We start from the raw sequence: 21,643 nt of genomic DNA on the forward strand, positions 1-21,643 counted from the left end.
CATGAAATCTAAATAGTGTGGATACAAGGAGGGTCCATTTTCCCCAAAATCACAGAATTCTAAAAATAGAACTACATCACTTAAATGCTTAAAACTGCATGTAAGTAAAACTATTTCTCTAAACAGGATATTCATCTACAGAGGTCACTCCTCTGAGATGTATTACATAAATATCAACAGTCGATTCTTATTATTTGTTTAGTATGTTTCATAAAGTCACTGTGAAAATAAATTAGTGACTACTAATTGCTCCCAGGGGAAATACAGGGTTAGGTTTCTGCCAGCCTTTGGTAACATTTTCATCAACTGATCAGTACGTACACAACCTTGTTCTGTGTGTGTTCCTATTTAAAGACATCTTATTTAACATCTATTGTTGATTGACTAATGTGAGACTTACAGCAAACAGCAGTATAACTCATGCCTGAACCAAGCTCATCCAACACGCGTACGCGTATTTACCCATACGGCACATCACAGTCTTCCTGTGCTTAGGAACACTAGACAGCACTTCAGCACTCTGCTTAGGGGCCGTTTTAAATAGCAAAATCACCAAAACAAAAAAAGCACAAAAATGTGGAAAACAAGGTACTAAATAGACCATGGAAAGGACACTTGTTCACAGTATGAGAGCTAAAACAAGAAGGCAGCGTCATCTTGTTTGACCCCAGCTGGGTTATGTGTCAAGTGACAAAATTTTAGAACTCTGTGCACGCACACAAACGACCAATCGTGAAAGAGTCCTGAGTCTTGATTTGGGAGTTCCAAACAAATTTTAGCAAGTAGGCAAATTTGCAAAAACAGAATCCATGAATAATGAGGATGGACCGTATGTAAATTCTCATGAGACAGATCTATAGTAAAGGATGAAGGGAAACTACGATGTTCACATGGAGTCAACTCATCTTACAAGTTGAAACAAAGAAGGACAAATACTCTCCCACAAACTATCCTTTGAGGAACTCTAGAAAGAGTGGAGACAAAGATTTTAGCCAGAATAAGACGTCTTGCCAAACTGATCTAATTCTACAAGGATCTACATCAGGTAACAAGTGACACAGAACAGGGTCAGTGACCCCAGTGACTGACTGCCGTGGCTTTACCTGCTTTCAGAGCAAACCAATCCATCATCAGGATCCACTGTGGGAACCGCCACAGTTCTTCAACATGGACACAAGGTCAGGAAACCTACAGCCGACTAGGCTAACGATCTTAAGGAAAAATCTTTATGCTATACGCATTTTATGATACAGAAAAACCTCTGTGCCATATGACAAGCCCATTCTGATTACCAAGAATGATTACATGTTATCTAGAGGCCCGTAACATTCAGGCTCACTTCTACCCAGGCCTGAGCCTGAGGTTGGGGCTGGCAAATGGGAGATGCATTCCCACTAGTAACTGGGGCTGGAGATGGTCGGCTGTCTTCAATCCAGGTGCACCTTGCCTGTAGCTAGCCTCTTCCCCTAGCCTGGCTCCACGTTCTGTGCTCTAAAGCTGGGGAAGTTAACCCTCAAGATTTGAAGCTGGACATGTCCTCCTTCTCCTGGGTCAAGGACAAGACAGAAAGTAAGCCACTGGTCCCACTGCAGAGGTGACAGCAACCCATGCTGGAAATATGACCAGCAACTGGTGGTGACTTTCTAAAATGAGCAAGTGTAATGTGCAAAACACTATTGCTGTGAAGGACCTGTGTTCTTTCTTAATGCCAATCTGTTGACTTTACAAAAGTATAGCCTGTGTTGCACAATCCCTTTATTTGGTAAAATGTTCTGAAAAATGCCCAAGAGATCTGAGGAACCTGAACAGACCACCATGAGCTATTTCAACAGACTGCCAACTGGAGCCACTGATCCAAACAAAATATCATAGTTCCTAAAAATTTCTCTTCATTTAGTCCTCAAGTTAAACAGAAAAATCGATGATCAAGTGAGATGCAAAATAATGTAGCTCCTGTGCAAGAGAGTATGGCAGTTCCTCAAAAAATTAAACATAAAATGACTATATATATAGTCCAGCAATTCCACTTCTGGAGACGTACTCAAAAGAAGTGAAAGCAAGGACTTGAACAAGTATTTGTACACCCATGTTCACAGCAGCATTATTCACAACAGCCAAAAGGTGGAAACAACCCAAATGTCCACTGACAGATCAACAGATACACAAAACGCTGTATACTCCTACAATGGAATATTATTCAGACTTAAAAAGGAATTAAATTCTGACACATGCTATAACATAGATGAACCCTGAAGACATTATGCTACATAACACAAGCTAGACACAAAATGGTAAATATTGCAGGGCTCCACTTATATGAGGTATCTAGAGTAGTCAAATCCAGAGACAGAAAGGAGAATGATGGCGGCTGTGGGGAGAGGCGACTGGGCAGTTACTGTTTAATGGGCACAGAGTCTCAGTTTAGGAAGATGAAAAAGTTCTGGCAACGAATAGTGGTAATGGCTACACAACAGTGTGAATGTACTTAATGCCACTGAACAGTACACTTCAAAAGAGTTAAAACGGCCAATTTTATGTTATGCATATTTTACCACAATAAAAAAAATGTTAATGATCAATAGCCGAAAGTAATTTTACCAAAGCTCTGCACCGGTAAAGAAATCAGAAGCCATTTTTATATATGACGCATCCCACGAGGTCATCAATACTACAAACTATGACTATGAGCTTAGCAGCCAATCCACTTAGAACCCCCAACCTGATTTTCTCCCAGAACCAGGGACTCGGAGGTGGGGCCTGAGAATAACCTGCAAATGTTCACCGAGGTGGAAGGGCAGCAGGGTGTTAGAGCTGCACTGCAGCACCAGCTTTTGCCCTAAGGAATCAGCCACCTGTGATGAAGAACTGTCTTATTTCTCCACCTCAGCAGGATTCTAGATACAAGGCAGTGCACGAGGAAATCTGTCTTTCCCACGTTCCTGGAATTTCAGGTTACGTCTCTGGTTTAACCCAAGCAATTCTTGACTTCATAAAGGGACAACCCTTTCAGACTAACCAAGCTGGCAAACTGATACTTTGGGAGTTGTTTACATCCAGGTAAGCAAATGTGCCAAGTCAGGGCGGATTTCCCAAGGGCAAGCGTCCAAAGCGTTAGTGGGGAAAGGAGAAAAAACAGGTGGACAACTCACCGGAGCAGCAAAGAGCTCTGTTTCATTGAACTGTCGTCACCTCAAACCTGACCTCAGTGTTTAAGGCTTTCAGAGTAGAGTTCTAGTGAAATTTCCTATTTCTGGAAAGACAAAATCTAGCTAATTTGTAGAGAAATCTGAGTATTCTCCTAAATGGTAGGAAGGAATGCAAGAGTATAACAAAGATGATGATGATGATGATGATGGTGACAATGAAGACCCCTTGATGAGAGCGTACAGTCATTGCTACATTCCTTTGCCACAGAAGTGGAAACCGGGCTTACATGCTGTAGCCTACCATAGACAAGAGGATGCCAGGCCTCCAGGATGCACAGAATTCGAAGATTAATAAGACTCTGCTCAAAGGAAGATGTGGAGGAGACATCTTGCATTTTGCCAAGAAAAGTATTCACCAGAAACAGAAGCTCTAGATAAGTAGCAACTAGATAAAAGCAGCAATACTTTAAATTTCAATTGTTTGGGTTTATCTTTCAATTAGGATTTTATTTATTTTTTAATAAAAATTGTATATATTTGAAGTATACAATGTGATGTTTTGATATACATTGGAAAACAATTACTATACTCAAGCTAATTAACATATCCATCACATTTTGTGTGTGTACGATATAACACAAGATCTACTCTTTCAGCAAATTTCAAGAACACAATACAGTTAAATGAGGTTCTGCTTTTTTTTTTAAGGCACACAGCCCAGGCAAAGAGATATCCAGGATCAAGTTTATAATGAGCCCTTCAGCTAATGACTGATGTATCTGTGGCAACTCCTTTGTGAAGACACCTAAAATCCTTAATCCTTCTATGTTAGTTAAGACCAGGGTAAACTAAGGGATAATTTTATGGCATTTCTCAATACAGAAACACTGAACACATCAAATCAGGTCCTATCATTAAAACTTCTATAAGGCACAATAAAGGGAAAGAAAATATTATACAAAAAAATAACTTGAATAAACAGCAACATAAAATAGATGAAACCGTAAGTTCTCTCCAAATTACTAAAAACAATGTAAAATTGAAAGCCTTATCCCAAACATCTATTTTCAATAATATCATTAAAAACAACCTTAACTACAGAATACAGTGAGTGATTCTGTATTTGGCATGAATTCCATTTGTATTTTTCTTTTAGTTAACAGAGTCACATTGAAGATGATTAAATAGTTAATTTAAAAAATATCATCATTCCCTTTCTCAAATACACTCTTTTCTCCTAAACTTTATAGATCCAATTTCACTGAAGGTCATTTTCAGATACAACTTTGATGTAAACGAAGGTTTTAATGAACAACCACCAGAAAATTTCCATAAACACAAATGAGATTTAGGCATGAAAACATTGAAAATCAATTTGATACTTATTTTTTCATTAGATTTTTACAAATTTAGTATTTTGCAACAGCCTGTGACCATATGTTACTGAAGGCAGACCTGATCTGATCTCACAAGAAAACTGTCATATATTGGTAAAGTCTGCTTAAAGGAAAAGAAAAATTAGTCTGATATAAATAGTTAGCTTCCCTGGTAGAGTTTAAATGATTCTATTTACAAAATTTTTAAATCACACAGAACTTTTCCAAAATACTACTGATGCTTCAGGTGAGGTACACATTTTGATACCGAATGACACTTACCTTCCGATAAATCATATGGCACATGGCTACTCTCAACCTCATCCCAGCACACTGAACGTGATAAAAATATAAGTGGTGCAGGATGGCCAAGATGAGTGTGCAGGCAGTCAGCACAAATGCATAGCCGTACGTTTCATACAAAGCCGCGGAATCGGTGGGATCATACTTTTCAAAATAATCAATAATTTTCCCCAAAAATATGGGCTGGATTATTTTGATGACTTCCTAAAAGGAAAGAAAAAAGCCTTAATTAGAAATACAAGCCAGAGCCAGCCCTGGTGGCCTAGTGGTTAAAGTTCGGCGCTCTCACCGCTTCGGTGACCTGAGTCAGTCCCCGGTTGTGGAACCATACCACCTGTCTGTCAGAAGCCATGCTGTGGTGGTGGCTCACACGGAAGAACTAAAAGGACTTACAACTAGAATACACAGCTATGTACTGGGGCTTTGGGGAGAAAAAAAAAAAGAGGAAGATTGGCAACAGATGTTAGCTCAGGGTAAATTTTTCCCAGCAAAAACAAAGAAATACAAGCCATACCAGTTTTCTTAACACAAGATTTACTTAATTATTTTACTGAGGTCATATTCATTTATAACATTGTGTAACTTCAGGTGTACATCATATACATCAGTTTCTGTATAGACTGCATCATGCTCACCACCAATAGTCTAGTTTTTCTCTCTCACCATATGTATGTGCCCCTTTACCCCTTTTGCCCACCGCCCCACCTTCCCCTCTACTAATCTGTTCTCTTTGTCCATATGTTTGCTTATCTTCCACATATGAGTGAAATCATCTGGTGTTTGTCTTTCTCTGTCTGGCTTATTTCACTGAACATCATACCCTCAAGGTCCATCCATGTTGTTGCAAATGGGACAATTTTGTCCTTTTTTATGGCTGAGTAGTATTCCATTGTGTGTGTGTGTGCGTGTGTGTGTGTGTGTATTATATCTTCTTTATCCACACACACAGTGTGTGTGCGTGTGTGTGTGTGTGTATTATATCTTCTTTATCCACACACACAGTGTGTGTGCGTGTGTGTGTGTGTATTATATCTTCTTTATCCATTCATCCATATTAGGGCACTTGGGTTGCATCCATGTCGTGGCTATTGCGAACAATGCTGCAATGAACATAAGGATGCATAAATCTCTTTGAATTGTTGATTCCATCTTCTTTGGATAAATACCCTGCTTCAATAGCTTTTATGAACTGAGATATTGGCACAAACACAGATCAGAAGAGAGAGCCCTCTAATCTTTCCCAACTCAAACTCCACAGAGAGTGGAACTGAGTATCTGCCAGAGTATTAAAAAGAAACCAGGCTTTGGAGGTTCCCAGGCTCCTGGCCCCAGGGGCACTGCTTGAGTATGTCTCTACCTCCCAGAGGCTAGGATATGCCCAGAAGTACTGCCTCCTTGGAGTCACAAATTAAACAGGAGAAGCCAAGCTAATAAATAATGTGATCAACGGTGCTCCATCAGCCACACATTGCAGGTGGTGGGTTTTTTTTTTTTGAAGATTGGCACCTTAGCTAACAGCTGTTGCCAATCTTCTTTTTCTTCTTCTTCTTCTCCCCAAAGCCCCCAAGTACATAATTGTATATTCTAGTTGCAGGTCCTTCTGGCTCTGCTATGTGGGACACTGCCTCAGCACGGCTTGATGAGCAGTGCCATGTCCGCACCCAGGATCCAAACCGGCCTGGGCCGCCAAAGCAGAGTGTGCAAACTTAACCACTCAGCCATGAGGCCAGCCCCAGGTGGTGGCTTTGAAGAAATATTAACAATCTATTCCCCTAGGTAAACATTAGAATCCTAAACCAGTGAGTTGGGAGGCACTGGGGCTCACCTCCTGAATAAAGCTTAGGGAAAGCAATTTTCTTTCCCAAGACTGAAGGCAAAGAAACAGTAAAACTCGCCCCTCCCTGTCAAATGGCCTCTCCACTCCACAACCTACTTCCTTCCTCTAGTAACTCCTTATAAGGGACCCATCCCCTCCACTAAAGAAAACCAAGCACTCAACACAAATCCAAGTCACCGAGAGCAAACACACAGAACCTCAACATCACTTCCTCCACGGACTTCTCAAAAGACAAAACGCCCAAAGTTTGGAAATCTTTCAAAAACTGGACTTTGAAACAAGCATTTCCTTTTAAGCAATCCCACCACGTTAATAAAGAATTGGTAAACATCTGACAAATTTGCTTCTGATAGCTCTCCTCTGTTTGTCTGAAGTGAGGAACTCACGCACGAGAGGGAAGAAGAATCCAAAACACCAAAAACGGAACAAAACTAACATGCATCTTCTCAGCCAAACAGCATCCTAACAGGATACTTAGAGAAAGAGGTGCCCACGCCTCAAATGGGTGTGACATTCAACTCCAACCCTCCTGTCCCGCTGTACATGCATGCACACACACGTTCACAGGCTTCACCAACTGCCTCGCCTTCCATGAGGTCATGAAAGTTTTCATCTACTATACAGAGGTCTGGGAACACTGTTTAATTCAAGTCCTACGAGTAAGACAATCAGATCAAGAACACAAAGGCCCATTGTTAGATTTCCAGCATGCCCCAATCATTCATCCCAAGAGGCATTAAGAGTCTGTGGAAGAGCCCCTAATACTCTAGGTTGTAAAACAGACTGTTTTGAGTTTACTGAGATGGACACCTGGAGGTTTATACAAAGAAGCAAGAACACCAAACTGGACACACAGGCAGTCCAAGCCCAGGTGTGGCCAAAGGCAGCCGAGGCAGCAGCACGCAAGCCTGGGGCTATCCACTAGAAGCCCAGCAGTAATGCCTGCTGTCCCGAACTTTCCTGTAACTTATGACTATCTCTGTGAATCACTGCTGCCTGTTACTCAGCATTCCATTTGAGCCTAACATGGGTGTAATTATAAGAGAAAGTAAGAGTGATGTCGCCCATCAAAGAGAATACTGATAGATGCAACAAATCCAGCAAAAAAGAATGTAAAATGAAGGCAGGTCAGTACTGCCTAAGCATCTAGGGTTTTCTGCTGAGTGTTTAATAATCCAGTCAAGTGAACAGGCTCACTAATGAGTAATGCCAGTTCACAGCCCATACCTTCCCACTCACCTATCAATTCCTGATCCTAACCCTCAACCAGCAAGAAATAAAACAACTGTGAAAATATTCATTATCGAACTTGAAACTAACCAAATTAAAACTTTCTGGATAGCAGGAACAAGGTCAAAAAATGCTCACACAAACCCTTCATCTGTGACACCAACCTATGACCTAGCGAAGATTCTTTCCACAAACCAACAGAGAATATAGTCCTTATTCCTTCACAAGAATTTTTCTCAACTGGGAAACCAGAAGAGATCTTTAAAAGAGCTCCATATAATACCACAACACCCCACGGCTCAAGGTTCCACCAGTGTCTGGGTCTTTGAGGCGGGTGTTTCTTCGTCGAGTAGGTGGTATCCAGCCTCCTTCAAGTAACTGACATTTGGGCCCCACCCCTTGATTCTTAGGGTAACTTCCTTCATAACTAGATGTTAAAACTTCCCCAGGGGGCACAGTTCCTCCACCATGTCTCCCCATGTATTTGAAACACTTCCCATCCAACTCCACCATCCGTGATTCATGAGAAAAAAAAGAAGATACAAGAAGTAGAAACAAACTATCACTCTTTCCACCATGTGAGGTTACAAGGAGAAGTCAGCCATCTGCAATCGGGAAGATGGTCCTCGCCAGAACTTGACCATGCTGACACCCTTATTTCAGCCTCCAGAACTGATCACTACAGCAGAAGGCTGGGAAGGTGGTGAATTATGCACAGATTCTTAAAGCTGGCACCTGGAAGTGACATTTCTGCTTATATTTCATCAGCCAAAGCCAGTCATATGGCCATGGGCTACTTCCAACATGGCAGAGTGTGAGCCCCACAGAACACAGGGATTTTTGTCCGCTTCATACACTGCTGGATCTGACGTGCCTAGAAGAGTACTCGACAGAGAGGAGACATTCAGCAAACATTTGTTACATGAAGTAAGATTAACTTTCATCCATGGGAAGATCCTGAGAAAGTGGGACATAGGGCACACAATTTAATGGTTACTGCTATGGGCTTTAGGGAAAACTAGATCCAGGTTTGAATACCAATCTTTCCCTGAGTATCTGTGTGTCCTTAGACATTTATTTAACCTCTAAACTTTAGTTTCTACTTATAAAAGGCAGATAACAGTAGTAACTCTCTCACTTTGGGGAGGATTATAAGAAATAATGTCTATAAAACATCCAACACAGTGCCTGACCAAAAGAAAAAAAAAAAAAAGCAGCTGCTATCAAAGAAAAAAATGCTTGAGTAAAACATAAGCAGAAAAGAGTGAGCTTCTGGGAAAAATGAATAGGCAGTTAATTTTTAGAAATGGGGGAACAGGTGACAAAGGCAGAGCTAAGATAGATCCAGAAATAAAGAGGAAAAGCAGTAAATCAAGGGAAAAAATAACCAACAAGAATCTAGATAGACCTGCGTCCTCTGTCCATCAGCCGTCTTCATCCTGACTGCACGTCAGCATCCCCTGGAGCCATTAAGAGCACTCTGATGCCCAAGATCCAGCCTCCAGAGACGGGAGGTTCAATGATCAGGGTCGGAGCCTGAAGTTGCCTCTCCCTGAAGATTGCACGGTGCATAAATTAACCCCATGTAAACATCTGCTCTCTGACTCTCCCACACCATCACGGCACCTGAGCCTGGGGGGGCTGCAGATCTGCTCTGAAGGACTTACAAGTACCACAAACAGTTTTAATCAGAGTTACATGCCACATTATCCTGCTTCCAAGAAAAGCCCTTATGGACTCAAAGTCCTGAGGTTTCGGTGATGAAACTGAAACCCTCCATCTGCACAGTAGGAGAAATTCAATGTTCAGAAAAGACCATATTTATAAAATGAAAAGATGAATCATAATTTGTTTTTAAAGTTACCTCTAAAAGGAGAGAGGGAATCCAGTAGAAGGCACAATAACTGCAGCCTTCTTTAAAAAAAGCCTCTTTTGTTGATTTGACTTTGAAATCATAAAAACATAAATTTTTAAAAAGAAATTACTAAAATTTCAGAGTAAAATGAAGCAAATGTAGCTAAATAAACAGCCATCCAGTTGTTAGCATAACCATACAAAAAAGAACTATTAAAAGTAGCTTTAAACAAAATTTGAAAATACATTCCCTGTGTGATATACCCACCCTAAGGATAATAAGAACTACTGCAAAAAAATCTTACAGTGCTTCCAGAAGTCACATTATGGGTGATAGGATAGTGCTGATACTATAAGATAAAAAAATGAATAATTATGTTGATATCATTGAGAACTAGGATTAGGCATGGGAGGAAAGAGAATAGATGGGGGCGGGGGGAGACAGAGATGTAAGAGTAACGATATTAAGTTATAACACTAGTGTCCTGAATCTGATTTGGATTGGAAATATCCATATAAGCTCATGATATGATTATTTCCTTTTTTTTTTTGAGGAAGATTAGCCCTGAGCTAACTGCTGTCAATCCTCCTCATTTTGCTGAGGAAGATTGACCCTGAGCTAACATCCATGCCCATCTTCCTCTACTTTATACATGGGACACCTACCACAGCATGGCTTGCCAAGCAGTGCCATGTCCGCGCCTGGGATCTGAACTGGTGAACCCTGGGCGGCTGAAGCAGAACATGCGCACTTAACCACTGAGCCACCAGGCCGGCCCCTGTTTATTTTTTTTTATATGTTCCAGCTTTGTCCAATCAAAAAGCAAGAAAACAATAACTAACTCAGCAGCAATGGGCACCTCTAGTGCCCAGACTATAGTCTCTAAATAGCATTCCCAAGAAAAGGAGCCAGGGCTGCTTGGAAATGGCTGGTTCCAGGACTGGGGCCAAAACTGCACAGGAAGAGCCAGAAACATCTTATCACACCAGAAAACAAGGAAACTAGCAAAGACTACCAAAGTATGTACAAAAGACTGAGGACTCAACTTGAACAGACTCCCAGTGGCCAAAGACAGCCAAAGTTGGGCACACAGATGACAACTGTAATGGACTGAAGCACCTCAGAAATGTTTAACTCCATGAGCTCATGCTGATACCCATAAAAACAGCAAAAAACTCATTAACCCCAGAGGAGAATGCTGGAGAACCAACTCATTATTTTGAAAGCTAATTTAAAAAAAGAAAAAAGTAATAAGATTAAGAATTCTCCCTGCCCTTCCTATATATACCATACCTCTGAGTAACCAAAGATTGGATAACAGCAAAGTTTCTCATTATGGAAATATTTCAGCTAGTAAATGAAGAAGGGAAAACTTAGAATATCACTGAAATCTCACATTGATGTAAACTATTATGAACTCAATTAAAAAAATTGAAAAAAAATAGTAGAGAAACAGAGAGAGGGAAACAGAAAAAGAACCCATACAACCTATATCAAATGCACCTTATTAGGATACTGATTCAAACGGCAAGAAGAAAAAGAGAAAGAAATGTGAACACTGGCTAGATAATGATCATATCAAAGGATCAGCATTAATGTTAATGCATAATAATAGTATTAAGATTATATAGGGAAAAGATTCCATATCTTTTAAAGATACATGATAAAATATTTATAGATAAAATGATGTGATGTCTAGGCACGGCTTCAAAATAATCTTGGGAAGGGAGAATGAGTAGGGGTTCAGATAAATCAAGACTACTCAGGAGTCGATAATTATTCAAGCTGGTTTAGGGTTACATAGGGGCTCACTATTCAGTATGGGAGGAAAAGTAATTTTCTCTCTACCCTTTTGAGTTCTTGGCTAATAACCCCCCCATAATAAAAGACAGATTAACAAGAGAAAAGCAAACAGCAGTTTATTAACATGTACAACTCCTGTATATAAGGGATAGCCCCAGAAAAACTGAGTAACTCCCTGAGATGGCCCAGGCCACCACCTTAAATACCATCTTCAGCTAAAGACAAGAAAGAAAAGTGTGTGTTGGGGGGGCGGGGGATCACCTGTGAGAGACTAACAGGAAAAGTACAGTAAACAAGAGAAAGGTTTGCTGTGCAGATTTCAGTCTTCTGAAAGCCTTAGCCATTGATAAGATTCTCTTATGATTTAGAGCCATCCTTCTCTTCCTGGTACAGAGAGGGAGATGCCCTCATACATGGAGATTTCCTTTATAAATGTCTATGTCCCTACAGAAGGATAACTTCTACTCTGTTTTCAGAGCTTCTCCAGTGTCAGCTGTTTCTCAGAAATAATCAACTCAAAATAGTCTTTATGGCAAAAATGCAAATTCTGGGGAGGCATTTTCGGCTACCCTTCAATCCTACTCTATTCTTGTACTTTTGAAATGTTCTTAAAAACCTAAGAACAGTTGACAGAGGAGCGCAGATCCGTCATCAGAAAAAAACACCTACTCTCGGCTCTCTGACCCTTCAGTGGCAGCTGTGGCAGGAGAGAAAGTGTCGGGACAGAATGCAAAGAGCACTAGCCCAGGAACCAATGTTTTGCTTCAGAAGCCAGGTCGGCAACTTCAAGTCACAAGACCCTGAGCCCATCTCATTCCCTCCTGCACCTCCACATCCTTAACTGTGGAAATATCTGCCTTGTCTACCTCAGAGGAATCTTGGGACACCTAAATGAGCTATGACAGCTCAAAGTGCTCTCAAACCAGCATAAAAATATGTGGAAGTTAGGATCCCTTTTATTATACACAAGTCCTGGGAAGAGACCTATTGCACGCTAAATGGCACAGGCTGTTTTCACTCACTGCTGCTTACAGGTGATGATGGTAGAACAACTCCGAGAAAAGTCATTTGTAAAAGCCAGCTTGTCTGGGGGCCGGCCCAGTGGCGTAGTGGTTAAGTTCGTGCGCCCATCTTCAGCAGCCTGGGGTTCGTGGGTTTGGGTCCCAGGCGTGGACCTAGCACCACTTGTCAAGCCACACTGTGGCAGTGTCCCACATAAAACAGAGGAAGCCTGGCACAGATGTTGGCTCAGTGAAAATCTTCCTCAGGCAAAAAGAGGAAGATTGGCCACAGCTGTTAGCTCAGAGCCAATCTTCCTCTCTCTCTCTCTCTCTCACACACACACACACACAAAAAGCAAGTAATCAGATGCTTCACTTCCAAGCAAATTTTTTTAAGTTTTAACCATTATGAACACAATCTTTTTAAAATGAACCACCTACTTCCCTGACTTCTTAAAGAAGATAGATTGAAATGCATTACCCTCCTGCATGACTCAGGGTTATCACTGTGGACATTACTAATAATCAATGGAACAGGACCTGACCCCTGGTGCTCCTCCTCTCTTGTGGAAGGGGACTGGGCAAACCCACACTGACTCCTGAGACCCCACTAACACGCCAGCAGGCAGAAACCTCATCTCTCCAAGAAAAGGCCCTGATGACATGGGGAGGTGGCCTCAGAGGCATGTGGCCCATGCAGACGCTTCAAGCTCCTCCTCTTTACCCTGAGGGCTCTGGGCAGGTGGAGACTTGCTCTGTCCCCAAGGCAGCTTCCGGGGAGGTGCACAGAGGGGCGCTAGGAACTGGCTGCTGTTCTGTTCTACTTAGCATGGGTCTGCGGGAGTAGCACGTTCAACATCGGCCTGGTACTTCTTTCTCCGAGCGTTACAATCATTCCTCAGTTCTCATAGGATAGAGGTTTTCACTACTTCGAAATCTCAACCTCAGAAGCCTAGCCTGGCATCATCCTGCCTCTTGCTGGTGCTGCCAGCGGTGCCCAGGGAGGGCCCTACCCGCGCTGTGCTGGGAAATCATGGATAACCTGCCAGACGTTCTGTATACCAGATGAATTAAAACAGGGCAGGAGGTCACAAAGGAAACGTCTACTTTATAGCAAACCCTATGATGAGTTCAGATCTTCCAATATCTAAAACACAAAGACCAACAAGCAGGGGCGATACAAGATCACAAAATGGGAAGCCACTTCAAAGAAAATCAAGGGGCCAGCCTGGTGTTGCAGGGTTAAGTTTGCACGTTCTGCTTTGGTGGCCCAGGGTTCGCCGGTTCAGATCCCAGGTGCAGACATGGCACTACTTGGCCCATATATGAAGTAGAGGAAGATGGGCATGGATGTTAGCTCAGGGCCAGTCTTCCTCAGCAAAAAGAGAAGGACTGGTGGCAGATGTTAGCTCAGGGCTAATCTTCCTCAAAAAAAAAAAAAAATCAATTATTAAACTAATGTTCATTCCATCTAACTCAGGAACTAGCTTTAATCCTTGAAAACCCAAAGCAGCACCTGAAAATGATTTTTGAAATGTAACTGATCCTTCCTAGCTTCACCATAAGAAATCATTTCTCTCTAACTTCTCCAAAATAGCAGAGTGTCAAAAGGCAAGTCTAGGAAAACAAGAGTATCTGTGCTGGAGTTCAGTCTTCTTTCGACTGCCAGAAAAAAAAAAAAAAATTCAAGGTTTACTTTTTTTTTTTGAGGAAGATTAGCCCTGAGCTAACATCTGCTGTCAATCCTCCCCTTTATGCTGAAGAAGACTGGCCCTGAGCTAACATCCATGCCCATCTTCTGCTACTTTATACATGGGATGCCTACCACAGCATGGCTTGCCAAGTGGTGCCATGTCCACACCCGGGATCCGAACCAGCGAACCCCAGGCCACCGAAGCGGCCCATGCGAACTTAACCGCTGCGCCACTGGGCCGGCCCCTCAAGGTTTACTTCTAATTGAACTCTAACGACCTTCAGCTCCCTGAACTTCACTGCATCCAAACTAAGAGTTCTGCCAATTATTATTTTAAAGACAAAGTTAGAACAAGTATCATATGCTAGTCATCAAGCTCTTTTAAGCCATTGTCTAATTTTATACTGTAAACCACCAAGATATTGTCCCGAACACAGCACAGGCACCCTTGTGGGAGAAAGCCCAGCAACACCTCACCTCTGATTTATCTGCTACCAGCACTGCCTGGCTCCACCCAGCTGTCACCCTGACATCTCAGGCCTGGTGCACATCCCACCTGGGGAAAGTGTGTTCTGACACCAGAACAGGAGAACTGTCCCCCACACTAGTGACTGACCGGGGGTTCTCATCTGAGCCAAGCAAATGCACACCCCATCCACGATTCAGAGACACCAGCTCACAGGAGCACTAAGTAACAACATCAAGAACTCAGCCTCTGCTCAGATCACCCGAGTCCCATGCAAGACCACTACCTTCCCACTGGTCCGTCTCGGGGAGCCAACCTTGAATGGTGTCTTAAGATTGTGGATGTTTAAGAACGTACGCCACCAGGGTAGCCACAACCTCATCTACTTTCTAAAGGACTCCTGGTCTATCTGAATACACCACGCTGCTGCTGCTAGTGTCAACGCCCTGGTCACCTCCAGCACCCGAGGGACATGGTCACCTGGACTCCATCCTAACTTACAATCCCCAATCTGACTTCCTGCTCCAGGGAGTTCTTTGCATCCAACTTACTATCTTTAGGCCAAGTTCAAGATGCATGTATCTGAGACCCTGAAGACAAAGTTCTCGAGAGGAGCCTTCCTGACAGTGGACGAGCTATCAGTCCTAGAGATAGTCAGGCTCATGTCAGAGCACGTGAGACGAACCTTGGCTCCGTCCTTTATGCTTTGTGTGACCTGAGCACATTAAGAAATTACTTGGCACTATGTGTCCTCTTTTCTAAAATGGGGATAGTAATACTTTCCACCTCGTTTGAGTCGGCAAAAGGAATAAAACTAATATTACATGTAAAGTGTTCACAGCAGTTCCTGATACATATTTTTCAAGTACTTACTATTATTACTACTATACTGCAACCAGTACTGCTGCTGCTGCCAATGCCACTACCGCCACCACCACCGCCAAGTATGAGCCCCTACTGCTGCTGCTACTAGTAATACTACTACTGAGTATGAGCCCTACTACTGCTGCTACTAGTAATACTACTACTGAGTATGCGCCCTACTACTGCTGCTGCTACTATTCCTGCTGCTGAGTATTATTACTACTGAGGAGGAGTACCATTACTACTACTACTACTACTACTACTACTACTACTGACTATGAGCCTGTATTGCTGCTGCTACTACTAATACTAAAACTAGTGAGTATAAGCTCCCACATTTGTCAGGTACTCTAGTCCCCACTTTTCTGCCATGACTGCCCAATGACCAACCTCCTAAAAGAGAGCCCAGTGCTCTTCCACTTGCACCTTCCTTCCACCCCCATTCTGGCCATCCTGGATCCCCCATCTGTTAAGTAATACCGTGGCTGCACAACTTTGAAATCAACACTGCCAGCACCACAGTGGGGCCTGTCCCCTCTCAGGAAGAACCCCAGCTCCTGCGGCCTCGACCTCTATGTCTACTTATCCCAAATCTTGGCACACAAAGACCTGCAGCTCATCCTGAGATGGGATCGAGTCACCATCCAGGTTTTGGAGACCCCACCCCAAGGACCAGCAGCCCATGAAGCGAAGAAAAGCAGAAGCTCAGTTCAAACCCAGCTACATGGGCCACCCTTTGGGATCCAGCTGTCTTTAGCTTCTTCAGCACCTGGTAGCAAAGGGAAACTGCAGAGCCAGGGGCAGCAGAGGGAGGCCTGCTCCAGGACATGATCCAACACAAAACCCCGAGGCCACTCGTCCCTGCCCACCCCCAACTGGATACCTGGCATGGGCCACAGGCACATAGTGAGGCTCCGGGGCTTCCTGAAAAGCAGAATCCATGAGAGCTCTGCTCTATGATGTGGGCCGCCAGATTTGGTCAGGAAATCCTGCACACATAGGCCACGATGACACCAGCTTACTTAAACTAAGACTTATTGTCACCATGTAGAAACACCATCATTGGGATACCTGTGCACAGGTTAAACACAGGCTGGCAACCCCAGACCCTGGAGTCAGTCCCACTGGTTTGCATCTTCACCCTGCCTTCAGAAGGCCACAGCAGTATGCAGGTGTGCTCGGTGCCCTCTCAAAGGTGGCACTCTGCCCCATATACCTGTCCCCGCCCTCTGGCACACTGGCCACCTGCCTTTGCCATCAACGAGCACTTCAGTCTCCCAGCACCATCGGTCACCTGTCAGCTGACAGATTCTCCGGTTTTTCCAGTTGTGTTGGGCAGAGTTCACCTACCTAGCTACCCACTGTCCACAGTGCCCTTCAGGACAGAGCCTTTTCAAGGAGCTACACCCTCCACAAACAAATCAAATGGCCAACCCATCTCACCCCAACAAAATGCACTAAGGACAACTCACCGCCTTTCTGCATCTTAAACAACTGCAACTTGTATCTCTACTACTCTCACACACTTGCAGGGCCACGAATGTTCCTAAGGTAGTACACTAAGGTACCACAGAGCGCACAAGCCACCCAGACGGATTTTCAGAATACCTCCAGGAGGCCACAGCCTAGAACAGGCAGGCGAACTGGCACTGTGCCCCCAGGGAGAAAGCTGTGTTACTGGAAGATCTTGACGGGGGCCCTTAGGGTAACAGAGTTCACTGACCTCATGGCTCTCTGCTTTTGGTTTTCCACTGCACATCCACTCCCACACTCTGCAATGCCACGCTACCAAGACTCTACCCCCTAACCACCAATCCACCCCAACAACCAGGGACAAGAAACCAGAATGGGCGATGCACGGATTTGCCAGGATGCATGGTGAGGCCCACGCCCCTCCACAGAAGGGACTTTGGCTCACGGAACCTGGCCAACTGGAAATGGGGTGTGTGCCCTCGGGAGATCTGGGCAATTCCAGCCCATACTCAAGGTCCCAGGTTCTGTCCCCCTGGAAGGGGAGAGGCGAGAGTACCGGCTTGGGAAAGCATTTATCAACATATGGCCTGGTCAAGTTAATTTTTTGTTGAGCACCTGCAAAATTCTTATGTCATTCTGGGCTCTGGGCCAAATTTCCTTCCTCCAAACCACAGGGCACCTAGTCCTTGAGGTTATAGGATCTCCTTTTGGTGAAGGATCACTCTCAGCATTTATAACATTTACTGAGCACCAACAATGCCCTAATATGGTATAAAATGCCTTTCCTTTTCAGTGCTATTCTTCCACAACTCCATACTTTAATTGGTTAAAAGAAAAATAATAGGGGCCGGCCCCGCAGCTGAGTGGTTGGGTTCTCGCGCTCCACTTCCGCGGCCCAGGGTTTCGCCAGTTCGAATCCTGGGCACGGACGTGGCACCGCTCATCGTGCCATGCTGAGGCAGCATCCCGCATGCCACAACTAGAGGGACTCACAACTTAAAAAAAAAACCACACAACTATGTACCGGGGGACTTTGGGGAGAAAAAAAGAAAAATAAAATCTTTAAAAAAAAAAAAAGAAAAATAACAATCCCCCTGAGGTCAGCACTCATTCTAAAGATAAATACCACCGCTGAGCTACATCATGTTTCTTAGACATGCTTTATCCTCAGACCTTAAACTATTTGTCTCTCCCCAACAGTCCCACCCATCTCATTACAGATCTGAGTCCAATGAAAAACAACGACCTTATGTAAAAGGTTTTACCTCAATAAACGTAACAATTCCCAAAACTAAATAGGATCTCCAATAACACTTTATGATTGCCTTTGTTAGAGAAGGCTTCCGTGCGTCTGTCTTGGCTCTCAAAACTTCTTTATCCCAGCACCTGCAATGAGAAGCAAAGCAATAAGAGGCAGCACGCCAGGCCACAGGGAGAGGCAGCAGGATGAAAGACAAGCATTTATTAGGGCACTCTGTGGCTGTCCCATAAATGCTAATTGTTTGCAGGGCTCCTCGAAGATGTGTGGCACAGAATCTGAAGCACCAGAACAACCGGCCTTGAGGGAAAAAGTCCCAGTCTCGGGAAACAAGAAGTTACTGCCAAGCTCTGCTGGATTTGCCATGCCATGAGCCACCCAAGAAGGCAGACATGGGTACAGACAACCTCCTCCAGTGACACCAGCTCCAAGGACAGATCTTGGCATCCAGGGCCTTCAATGCTGGCTCCCCTACTTCCACAAATGCACAAGAAACACAGTTTCCCTCAGCCGCCCAAGTAGGCTAAGTCTGGACAGCCTCAGGGGAAGTCAGCTGCAGAAGGGCCCAAAGGAAGGCAAACCCCATTCTAAACCATTAGCCACAGACTTAGAAGTTCTGTTTCTTCTGACCCTTCTCGTTACTGCCTGTTGCTTACCCTTGCAACTCTTCTCCAAGGTGCTTTGAGCGATCTTCTGGAAGCACTGTATACATATCATCTTCTTCTAATCTCCGCTTATGACCAATTTTAAACAAGGGGTTTAGCCACCTGTTAAAAATTAAGAGAAAAGGGAAGTGACATGGATCCATAATTACACATCTGTATCTAATTAGAATCCTACATGCATGGGTTTCATTTAAAAGGTCTACATTTTAGAGGCCAGCCCAGTGGCTCATCAAGCCATACTGTGGCAGCATCCCACATAAAGTAGAGGAAGACTAGCACAGTTATTAGCTCAGTGACAATCCTCAAGCAAAAAGAGGAAGATTGGCAACAGATGTGAGCTCAGGGCCCATCTTCCTCATACATACAAAAAATTTTTGTTTGATGCACCTCAGGTGGAAATCCTCCTGCATTACAGTCTAGACTTTGTCACCTTCTGGTTGTATGACCCTGAACTAGCTATAAACAGTAATCTCTCAGTATTGGCCTCTGGCAAATGGGCAGAACACCTGGAGATAACACCTCCCAAGGCTGGTGAGAGGGTCAGCTCAGGTTGCTCCGAACCCTACGAAGTCCCCCCAGACAAATACGAGCCCTGACCACGACAGCTCCCCAGTCATCAATTTGGGCCCCATTAGAAAGCCTGTAATAACTTTGATAGATAAAGTTACTTGATTAAGCAAATTTCTCCCACCATGGCTCTTGATTTAAGGACCTCCCAATCTCCTTCACTGCCCAAATCCCAAAAGGCCGGGCTGAGCCCCACAGGTACCACCAAGGGCTAAAGGTTTTCATTTCCATCTCATGGCAAGCCTACTTTGACAGGAGCCTAAATTATCTGTCACCACCTAAGTAAGGAATTAGACATGGAGACCTGAGTCAACTGATACCTTAATTCCAACTGAGAGAGGGTACTCACCAATTCCAGACCCACTGACTGCCTGCACCTTCCCTCAACCCAGTTCTGCCCCAACAGTCCTTCTCTCCCCGGTGTTACTCTCTCCTCCTGCAACACTGAAGACAGCAACAGCATTTCCCTCCCAACTGCCTCAGCGCAACTTGTTCAGGGCAATGACTATTCACACACCACTTGGACTCTCCATAACCAGACAGTGCCTGGTATGTCGTGGTGCCTGGACACAGACATCACTGGAATCCATTCAGTGTGAGATCAAACCCTCACACCACAGGTGAGCTATCTCAAAATGGGTCACCACCCCAAGTTTCCTGGAGCGACCCACAGCCAGATCGAATTAAATGTAGGTGGCAACTCTCAAGCTAGAATCTTCTTCCCTCGTGCCTCTGTGACTTTCCTCTGTTCCTAAAACTTGCTCGAAATCCATTTTTCTCATCCCTTTCCCTTCCATCTACTACCTATTCTTTCCACGTCAAAATAAGCAAAGCAGCCTGCAGACTGCATGCCCCTCCCTCCCCAGCACTCCCCAGCTCCCTCCACTCCCACTGCCTGGGTCCTCCCAGGCTGTGAGCACTGCAGAGACTTCCTACCTTGGAGCTTGTGAGCCTTTCTCTGGTTCACCCCTGGTCTTCTTGTCTCCCTTTTCTCTCCTGAGCTAATCCATGCCTTTTACTTCTTTAGTGTCCTTGTGCTATCAACACACATCTTCCCAACACTCTCTCCCACACTACAACCAACACCAAAAATCTACAACTACTGGGCATGGATAACTATCCTAATGCTCTTCTTAAACACACACACACACTTGACACATTTGCACACAATTTAGTAATAGAGAGAACAAAACGAGGAATCATGAGTAAGATACCATTCTTGCTAGCCAATTCACAAGTTTGTGAAGGGATTAAGGCACCGTTGGCTGGAACTAGCAAGTAAGGGACCCCACAACCAGCAGGTGATACCCCATCTAGTTAGCACAGGCTGCATGGCCACCACAAGGCGCAGGACTCGATCGTCACCAAGATCACTTCTGAGCCCATCAGTCCCTGGGGCTGACCCTCCTCTGAAGATCTGGCCATTAGTGCCTGTTCCAATCAAGAACTTCCTTGCAAACTATTAAATTTCATCCCCCATAAGCGACGACATAGGTCTTGTTTCCAAACTCAAGGTATCCCTCCTGAGAGTAAGGAGTATGACTGCCTAACAAGGCCAGCCTTTGATGCCACTCATTGGGATTTATGAAACCACAAAGCACAGAAAAGAAAGTACCTTACTTGGATCAAAGAATTGTTCCAGAAGCTGAATTACCTGCATGTGAACATGCAATTCACATTTTCTTAACTGAAAGGGATACCTAACTCAAGGCCAAAGAACTGATATAATTTGGTCAGTTATCTTGATGCTTTCATAGACTTAAAGTTTATCAGTCCATGGGAGATAAACACCTGTGCCTTTAGGCTAATTTAGGAGCTGCATCACCTCATGCAGCTTGCCAAGCTGTGCCTTGGTATAAGCATCGCCAGTGTGAGTGCCTGCATGTTTACAGCAGCCCCAACCTGCCCTTTCAGTCACATATCCCTTTGTCCCAACAGGAACCCCTTTTCCCAGCCAGGCTTCCATCTTATCCTGTGCACACACCCTGACACTCCTACCTCTATTCCTCCCACACGTGGTAGGTCTTCATCCTTTTTTTTTTTTTCAATAGACTTAACTTTGTTATCACACGTTTAGGTTCACAGCAACACTGAAAGTACAGAGCG

General features: G+C 44.0%; 1 protein-coding gene across 1 annotated transcript in view; it reads right to left on the bottom strand.

Moving 5' to 3' along the window:
* ABCC4 (ATP binding cassette subfamily C member 4 (PEL blood group)) overlaps window positions 1–21,643 on the bottom strand; it is a 242,544-nt gene that overhangs the window by 178,508 nt on the left and 42,393 nt on the right. The window contains exons 2-4 of the mRNA XM_070579065.1: window positions 18,962–19,072; window positions 18,313–18,433; window positions 4,805–5,029 (exon numbers count right to left, since the gene is read on the bottom strand). Coding sequence (XP_070435166.1) covers window positions 4,805–5,029; window positions 18,313–18,433; window positions 18,962–19,072 — 457 coding nt within the window. The remainder of the gene's footprint in view (window positions 1–4,804; window positions 5,030–18,312; window positions 18,434–18,961; window positions 19,073–21,643) is intronic.

The sequence above is a fragment of the Equus przewalskii genome, chromosome 16 (genome assembly GCF_037783145.1).
Source record: "Equus przewalskii isolate Varuska chromosome 16, EquPr2, whole genome shotgun sequence".
Lineage (NCBI taxonomy): Eukaryota > Metazoa > Chordata > Mammalia > Perissodactyla > Equidae > Equus > Equus przewalskii.